General features: G+C 42.8%; 1 protein-coding gene across 1 annotated transcript; it reads left to right on the forward strand.

Annotated features, from left to right (window-relative positions):
• Positions 1-2,528: 2,528 nt before the first annotated feature.
• Positions 2,529-4,439, forward strand: LOC115006354 (gastrula zinc finger protein XlCGF8.2DB-like). Its single transcript, XM_029428556.1, has one exon. It carries the CDS (start codon positions 2,645-2,647, stop codon positions 3,743-3,745), a length of 1,101 nt encoding a protein of 366 aa, XP_029284416.1. The 5' UTR covers positions 2,529-2,644; the 3' UTR covers positions 3,746-4,439.
• The last annotated feature ends 5,423 nt before the right edge of the window (positions 4,440-9,862 follow it).

A 9,862-nucleotide genomic window follows, 5' to 3' on the forward strand; every position in this document is an offset into this window, starting at 1 on the left:
AAATGTGCACAGAAAAGAAATGACACAGACTGCTCCTCTGAGATACAAACATACTTCCTTGACATTTAAACATATCAGAATACTCACACAGCCAGCAGAGGGCACTTCTACCACACTCAACGGCCTTTCCAACATCCTGTGACAAAAATCCACAGACACACACACAACCTTACCAGATGAAAAACATGTCAGCTTCACTGTCGCAGCTGGTAATAAAAGAAGTAACAAACCAAGGTCCATCGTTGCTTTGCTCCCTAAAGATTACATTCATTTCTGTCACATACATCACTAAAACTATGATCATACCTGAAGGAGGCAATACAATTTTACAAACAAGCTGCAATAAGAGGTTGAGCAACACTGGACAGACAGGAGAGCGTCAACATCACAGTCCTCAGACAGACGTCAGTCAGAGCGATAGCAGAGATGCCATCGAGAAAAGTCTCTGTGTTTCTGTCCGAAGTCCCTCAGGTCTTTCTCAACAACACAGCAGAGTCGCTGCCAAACACTGGTGAGAACAGTTTAGAAGTTTTATTTCAACAATCAGTAACACAAAACTTATCTCTGAAAGAGGAAGTTACACTTGCTTCATTTCATACTTGTCTAATGGATATTTGAGATCGGTGGGACACCATTTAAAAGGACTTTTGCTATTGCTGTAATGATCGCATTTTTTAATGTTGAGCCATGTCCAGGGTAAAGTATCTCAAAAACTATTGGAAGGATCGGAATTAAACGTAGACATTGATGATCTTCGAAGGGGAAATACTAACTACTATTGTGATCAGCTAAATTCAAGTTCAAGTTAAATTGAACACTCAGACTCAGACTCTACATTGTAAGACCTAGCCTAACTTTTATTGCTCTAGGCTGAAGTCAGGCTTGGCTGAAAATCAATCAACCTGTCCAAAAGGTTCAGCTGAGGACGGAAAAATTCAACATGGAGTAAATCTGAGTGAAATACTGAATTGTTTAGATGAATTCCAATTGTCTAAAATGTCTGCATTGCGAAATGTTTGTTACAACGCACATAAAAGTTTAATTTGTTCAAAGGGTAACTGTGATGACGACTGAATACATTAACTGCCTTGAGTCACAACAGTCCTGTAAAATGTTACCTTAATAGTTACAGTGTCTGCCAGTGATACTCAATTTGTGGTCCCCAAAATCGTGGCTGCTGGCTGTGGCTATCTTTAGTGAATTTGAAAATTGCATCTACGAAAGCAGTGGTGCGTCCAATAAATAGACCTACCAATTATAACATAACATGGTGGCACCATAGAAATGGCATTTAAAAAGCTTCCATACTTTATCTTCTCCGATCTAAATAAAACTAAAGTCAGATCCTTATTTTTGGGTGTGACAGTAATCTGGCGATTTGCTGCCTCTTAGGTTTAAAACTGAATTACAACTATAAACTATCGTCAAACTGTTGGTTTGAACTATTACTATAACCTCCTCTGACTGAATAGATAGCCAATCATAGGTTATGATAATGGAGTGGCACCTAGTGTGGCACATCAGATCTTGGGAATTTTGGTGCTCACAAGACAAGACAGAGGATAAACTTGTGCCACGTCTCTGTCTGCATTTTCCTTCCTGATGTAAATTCAAAACGTTTTATTGTTTTTCTTGTGTAGCAGAAATGGACAACAACTGCATTTCATTAACACTATGTTGCATAATGAACACAAAACACTGTACTTTATCAGTACTTTGTCCTACACACTTATTTCACAATATAGAAACAATAGGTCGTATATGCTTTGTCCTAAATATAAATAAAACAATCGTTTTAGCCATTTGCGCATGGTGGGAAATATAGATGATTCTAGTCTAGACCCTCCAACTCAGTAGGTGGCGGTAAATCATCTTAACGCTAATTGCCACCCGTCGTAAAACCAACGAAGAAGAAGAAGAAGCCATGCACCGGAAGTAAACAGTACAGGCACTATTAGCGTTAGCTCAGCTCTCTGGATGTATGAAACTAGCAGTGAGACGATGTTGTAGTCGTTGCGTGGATGAATATTTTAACTTCTAGTTAAGCAACAATGTCTTCAGTTGAGTGTTTGAGAGAGTTTGTCAACGAGCGACTAAATGCTGCTGCTGAAGAAATATTCAGGAGTTTTCCAAGAAGCTGTCGTCGAGTACGAGGCAGAGATCCATCGTCAGCGCAGACTGCTGGATGTCGTTTGGAAACCGGAAATAAAGTTACACAGGATAGGTGTGTAAAACGTAATAACACAAAACGGAGGAATTGTATGTATATTTAACCCCATGTGTTTTAATAGATTACGTTACTGGTACTAATTTGCTCGCATGTCTGCAGTAGTATCCTATTCCTTTTGTTCTCTGTCCCTCCAGAGCTCCCACAGCAACATGTCTGTAAGGAGGAGGAGGTTCCTCTCTGACCAGCAGCTCTGTATTCAGGAGAGGAACTCCAGTCTGGACCAAGAGGACCCAGAGCCTCCACAGATTAAAGAGGAGCAGGAGGAACTCTGCACCAGTCAGGAGGGAGAGCAGCTTGTACTGAAGCAGGAGACTGATACCTTTATGTTGACTCCTACTGATGAGGAAAGTGACCACCAGCTCCTCTCTCACAACTCTCATGTAGCTGAGAGCCAAGATCAGAAAGGAGGCAAGCATGGAGACTCAGGACTCAACTAGAACTGCAGAGCCAAATCAACAGAGTCTACATCACGAAAGCACAAGTCACAGTAACAATGTAGACAACCCTAACCTGTCAGAGATGCACTGTGACACTCACACAGGTAAACAGCCTTTAAAATGTGACACATGTGGAAAATACTTTAAGAATAAAGCATCACTAGAGAGACATCTGAGAACTCACACTGGTGCCAAGCCATATTCTTGCAAAACATGTAGGAAAGCTTTCATAAATAATGGTCACTTGGTAATCCACATGAGAACCCACACAGGTGAGAAGCCATATTCTTGTAAAATATGTGGGAATGGATTTTCTCAGAAATCAACATTGAACTCTCATATAAGAACCCACTCAGATGAGAAGCGATATTTTTGTGAAACATGCAAAAAGAAATTCCAGCGTAATGATGCCTTGAAAGTCCACATGATGAGTCACACAGGTGAGAGGCCATATTCTTGCGAAATATGTGGGAATGGATTCACGACTAAATCAGCATTGAACCATCATATGAGAATCCACACAGATGAGAAGCCGTTTGCATGCAAAACATGTGAGAGAGCTTTTCGAAATAATGGTCACTTGAATATCCATATGAGAACCCACACAGGTGAGAGGCCATATTCTTGCAAAATATGTGGGAATGGATTTACTCATAAATCAGCATTGACCTATCATATAAGAACCCACACAGGTGAGAAGCCGTTTGCATGCAAAACATGTGAGAGAGCTTTCATAAATAATGGTCACTTGGTAAGCCACATGAGAATCCACACAGGTGAAAAGCCATATTCTTGCAAAATATGTGGGAATGGATTTACTCATAAATCAACATTGGACCATCATATAAGAATCCACACAGGTGAGAAGCCATATTCTTGTAAAACATGCAAAAAGAAATTCCTGCGTAATGATGTATTAAAAGTCCACATGAGAACCCACACAGGTGAGAAGCCATATTCTTGTAAAACATGCAAAAAAAAATTCCGCTCTAATTGTAACTTGAAAGTCCACATGAGAACACACATGGGGGAAAAGCTGCATCACTGCAGCACAGAGGTTCCAGAGATTAAAGAGTAACAGTTCAACATTAACTAACCCTAACCCCAGCCGTGATAGAGGACATGGCTGGTGGGATGCTGAGCTTCAGAAGCTCGTGTGTAATGCATACTGGTACATGCAGGCAGTTCCTGCACGGCTCCGCGAGCAGGAGAACTCAGCTTTAGGATTCAGGGGGATCTATTGGCAGAAATGGAATATAGTATTCATAACTAAATGCTACACACTGGACCTTTTTAAGGGGAAAGTTAATGTATGACTGACAATGATGAACAAACTGTTAACCAGATGAATGTTACTGCATTGTATGAAACTTTTTAATTGAACAACGATGACACTGAGCATGGATGATTGTAGCAACACTGTTAATATAATGTGTTATACTGCTGCACATTGTTTGGAGACCGACTGTGACAGAACATATTGCTGGAAAGGCCAGAAGATATAGAAGCTTAAAGAGAACGTATTCATATCACACATGTTAGTTACCAAGGTAGAATGGTGCATCACATTTTACGGTTTGTAAATAATGAATGTGTGTAAACATTGTCTTGAAGAGATGCAATCAAGTAATTTCTTGCTCAATGCCTATATTGTGATTTTAAAAAAAAATGTATACCAATCAAATGTTAACGTTCATTAATATATTTTTATTCAGTTTTAATTGTTTTTGTAAATGCATTTGTATGAACATGGAGATAATGGTATGTGTTGTATTTCATGCCAAGTAATTACAATAAATGTATTTTCTTCCCTTAAAGATCTCCTTTATATCTCTCGCCTAATTTCTATTTCAGTTCTCTTGTATTTCAGTTATTTTATATATAGAAATACACAATCAAAGAAGTTACAACTACACGGGCCATGTAAGTACTGGCTGCATATGTATGTACAGAGAAATGAGCTAAAATGGTAATTCAGCTTCACCAGCAACAGCATGCCTGATGGACCAGCATCATTAATGGGAACTAACTAGTAGACCAGCACCGCTGGTTGAGAGGCTTTCTAGTCCTCTCAGAGCGTAGATTGATTTAATACTTTTTATTAGAGAATGGGACGAGGGGTGGGGATGAACTTTGAAAAAATCAACAAAGAAGAAGACATTGAAAAATACATCTGAAGTAAAAAAAAGTGGAAGAAGGAGAATTCAAACCATCAATTTAAAAATCACATTCCATTCTAAAGCACTCCTGTGAGATCAGGTATGCCTTTCTCCGGCTGATTATCCCAGACACGGACACCAGACCTCAGTGATGCGGGCTCCCCGCAAAGCTCTCTGTGAAGTGTGGCAGGTGTAGTCTCTGGAATCGCTGCCCTCTGTGGTGCAAACTGTTGTCGGATTATACTGATATCCCAGTCAAAGTGGCTCTCATCAATGCAAGATCCATATCCAATAAGACTTTTGTCCTCTTTCTTATTTTTCTTACTGGTGACAGAAATCTGGCTTAACGCTGGTGAGCTCGCTCCACTTGTTGAACTCTGTTCCAACGATTTTAACTTTTTCAGAACTCCAAGACCCTCCAGCCTCGGCGGGGGTTTAGCCGCTGTGTTAAAGAAACATTTTAACAGCTGCATACTGAACGCTGATCATTTACCAACCTTCGAGATGCAATTAATTAAAGCAAGTTGGGTCAATCCCCTCTTAATGTCTCTTGTGTATCGTCCACCAAAAATACATAAGACTTTGTCACTCAATTTGCTGTCTTCCTCTTAATAATAATAATAATAATAATAATAATAATAATACTAATAACAAATTGTATTTATAAGTGCACTTTTCATTTGAATAATCAAAACTCAAAGTGCTACAAAGTAAAAATAATGAAGCAGAATATACATTTAAAAACATTAGGTAGACAGACAAGGCAACAGATGGATAGTCAAAGTCTAGCAAAAAGCTCTGTTAAAAAGATGGGTTTTTAGGCCTGTTTTAAAAGTATCCACAGTCTATGGTGTCCTCAGATGTTCAGGGAGAGCATTCCACAGTCTGGGAGCAGCGGAAAGGAAGGCTCGATCTCCCATGGTTTCGAGCTTGGTCCTGGGGGATGGAGGAGGTTTGCCTTTACAGAAGATTTCTTGTGGAGGTTTGTGGGGTGAGCAGTTCTCGGAGGTAGGAGGGAGCATTTCCGTGAATCCACTGATGGGTTTAAAGGGAGATAATATAGTCAATTCTGAGTGAGACCAGGAGCCAGCTTTTTAGCATCTGAAAGAGTGAGTGTGGGGCGGAGTTTAGCAATGTTTTTGAGGTGGTAGGAGTTCTTGCATGTTTGTCTGATGTGGGCCTCAAAGGTCAGGTGAGGATCCATTTTAACACCCAGATTGGTGACTGTTGATGAGAGTGGAATGTTCTGACCGGAGAAGGTGATGCAGGTTATGGAGGATGACTGGATCTGATGTGGGGTGTCAACTAGAAGTACTTCGGTTTTAGTGTTGTTTAATTGGAGGAAGTTGTGCTTCATCCACACCTTTATCTCCTCCAGGCAGGTGGTTAATGTGGTAGATGGCAGAGGTGCAGAGGGGGTTGGGTTAGTTCTGATGTAGATTTATGTGTAATCAGCATAGCAATGGAACAATATTCCATGCATTGATGACACGACCAAGGGGGAATATGTAAATGATGAAAAGGGTGGGGCCGAGGACAGATCCTTGAGGGATACCACAGGTGAAGTGACTGTGTTTGTGATGTTGCCACTCCCAAGGTGACGTGCTCAGTCCTCCTGGTGAGATATGAGGTGAACCAGTTTAGGGCCGAGTGAGAGAGTCCGATTGTGGAGTGAAGACGGTGGAGGAGGATGTCAACGGTATCAGATGCTACAGTTAGATCCAGGAGGATGAGGAGAGATGGAGATCCGGCGTCAGCTGTCATCAGCAGATAGTTGGTGACCCTAACCAGGGCAGTTTCTGTACTGTGGCCAGGGCGGAAACCAGACTGGAATTTTTCAAAGAGGTTATTGAAGTTGAGATGGTCCTGAATCTGAGTGGCAACTACTTTTTCCAGCACCTTGGATAGAAATGGCAGGTTGGAGATGGGTCTGTAGTTGGCAAGGACATCTGGGTCTAAGGCCGTTTTTTTGAAGAGTGGTTTGATGACAGCAGTTTTTAAAGGGGATGGAACATGACCAGACTGGAGAGAGTGGTTTATCATGGTAGCGATCTTAAACACTATGCCCAACTTTGATAGACTTCTGATTCTTGGAGATTTTAATATTCAGGTCTGCAGTCCTGCTAAGCCTCTTGTAAGTGAATTCATGCATCTTTAAATCTTGCGCTGCTTTTCACCGGACCTTCTCACAACCTAGGCCCTCAGTTGACCTTGTGTTATCGTCTGGTTTTCTGATCTGCAATATGGAAATAATTGATGCTTGTCTGTCAGATCATTGTGCTGTTATATTTGATACATTACAGTTAATTTAGCTGATGCTTTTTTCCAAAGCGACTTAGAATAAGTGCAAACAATCATGAGGATACAACTCCGAACAACAAGAAACTTGTAAGTACATTATCTTCAAATTGTTTTAATCAATACAATAGCTTCAAATAAGCCAAATAAGATGATAAGAGCCTGGACAAGAACCTGCGTTGCATTCAGTCAGTCGGGGACGTATCCTCCTGATTTTGTACTGCAGTGTGCCTGCAGGAGCAGGTTGTTGCAGCGATGTTGGCACTGAAGGACAGTTGGTCGTCCAGTGTCACACCCAGATTCCTTGCAGTCCGAGTCGGGGAAACAACCCAGGAGCCGATGTTGATGGTAAGGTCTTGGATGGGAGAGCCGTTCCCCAGAAGGAAAAGCTGTTCGGTCTTGTCAAGGTTGAGTTTCAATTGGTGTGCGGCCATTCACTGAGAGATGTCCACCAAACAAGCCGAGATCCAAGCCTCCACCGGGATTTCAGATCTGAGAGAAGACCGAATCAGTTGAGTGTCATCTGCGTAGCTGTGGTAGGAGAAGCCTTCAGAGTGAATGACAGAGCTGAGTAAATTGGTGTACAGAGAAAAGAGGAGGGAACCCAGGATGGAGCCCTGAGGAACCCCAGTGGTGAGTTGACGAGGGTCCGACAGAGTCCCTCTCCAAGTTACCCTGTATGTGCAGTCCTGTAGGTAGGATTTGAGCAGGGAGAGAGCAGAGCCCTCCATTTCTTGGAGGGTGTATAGGAGAATCTGGTGGTTCACTGTTTTGAACGCAGCAGAAAGGTCCAGAAGGATGACACCAGAGGAGAGGGAGGCTGATCTAGCAGTGTGAATTTCCTCAGTGACAGCGAGGAGGGTAGTCTCAGTTGAGTGCCTGCTTTGAAACCAGATTGGTGCGGATTAAGAAGGTTGTTCTGGTGAAGGTAAGACAAGAGTTGTTTAAAGACTTCACGTTCAAGTGTTTTGGAAAGAAATGGGAGAAGAGAGACAGGCCTGTAGTTGTTCACTTCAGAAGGGTCGAGTGTGGGTTTCTTTAGGAGAGGCTTCACTCTTGCCTCTTTAAGATTCTTTGGAAAGCAACCAGTTGTTAAGGAAGTGTTGATGAGATGGGTGAGAAAAGAAGGTCAGGAGCCATAGACTGGAGAAGGTGAGGAGACCAGAGGGCAGGTGGTAGGGCGGGCAGGGGTAACAAGGGTTAGAATTTCATTAGGAGAGAGGGGGGAGAAAAAAGTTAGAGTGGGGGGAAGTGATGTGGAAGGTGAGCAGCTGATGTCAGTTGGCAAGTTGGAAAATGCGCAAAGAGCGGATGTCATCTATTTATTTTACAAAGCAGTTGACAAAGTGAGATGGTAGGAGGGAAGGAGAGTAGGGTTGGAGAAAGACAATTACATTTTTTGTTGGAAGAAAGCGCTTTTTGTTTCAGAAATAGAGGAAGAGAGAAGAGTTTGATAGGCCAGGAGGTTGTCAGGGTGTTTTTATTTCAACCATTTTCCTTCAGCTGACCGTAGGATGGTTCTGTCACCACGTACTGAGTCACATGTTCCACCCACTATTAGTTTGTTTTCATTTGGTTTCACCTTGTCAGTAATTCTCTTATCATTTCAAATCCTGGTTCATCCTCACTGCCTGCAATCAACTTATTCCCCTCACCTGGTTTCCACAGCCCATCTCCTCACCTGCTTCTCATTCCCTCATTAGTTATCTCAGAGGATATATACCAGTTCTCTCCCACTTGTTACCTGCCAGATTGTCTTGTGTTTTCCTGCCAAGTTCTTCAGTTATCGTCTAGTTTACCTGTTTTCCTGACCTGCCCGTTTTGACCCTGCCTGCCTGTTTCTGGACTCCGATTCTTCTTCTGTAAACTGAACTATATTATATTCTACCTGTCTCTGTGTCGTGCTTTTGGGTTCAGGTTTGTCGGTTCCAGCGAACCTCACAAACAGGGAGCAAGAAGGGACTGGCAAACCTGGGACAAAAGGAACAAACCTATTATTCGACAGGGAGACGGCCGGGGTCTGCAGAGGCGGCAGAGGACCGGCTGCAGGAACGGAAGGCTGACACGGCCCGACAGCAGGAATGGGAGTCTGCGGAGGTCCGGCAGCAGGAACGGGGGTCTTTCGCGGCCCGTCAGCAGGAACATGGGACTGTCGCAACCCGGCAGCAGGAATGGAAGGCTGACGCGGCCCGACAGCAGGAACGGGAGGATGACGCGGTCCGACAGCAGGAACGGGAGGATGACGCGGTCCGACAGCAGGAACAGGAGGCTGTTGCTGCCCGACAACAGAATCCGGAACAGAAGCAGGTACTGCCAGTGAATGCGACTTCTTGTGCCACGAGCTGAACACGACGTAACATGAATGACAATACGACAAAACACACTGGGGCAGACAGGGATAACTACACAGACATCAAATGAGGCCGTGAAGGGTATGTGAAGTAAATAAACTCCTGATTGTATTGTGTCACATTTAATGATTATCACATGTACTCGTACACCTCAATCAAAATGTATTGTGTCACATTTAATGATTATCACATGCACTCGTCCACCTCAATCTAAATGTATTATTGCACAACATGTATTTCTGCACAAATGTATAATGAGTACTATATTAGTTATGAATGAAGCACTTTAGGTTCTCTTCAAAGAGTTTCAGGTCCACCTCCATCTCGCCACCTACAAGACGGCCCACCAAGGGGCATAACCGCGCCAACATGGACCAATGAGGGACG

Source organism: Cottoperca gobio, chromosome 1 (assembly GCF_900634415.1).
Source record: "Cottoperca gobio chromosome 1, fCotGob3.1, whole genome shotgun sequence".
Lineage (NCBI taxonomy): Eukaryota > Metazoa > Chordata > Actinopteri > Perciformes > Bovichtidae > Cottoperca > Cottoperca gobio.

Bases quoted from the DNA above. Each gene is read 5' to 3' on its own strand.
- LOC115006354 (XM_029428556.1), top strand. From the start codon at position 2,645: ATGGAGACTCAGGACTCAACTAGAACTGCAGAGCCAAATCAACAGAGT.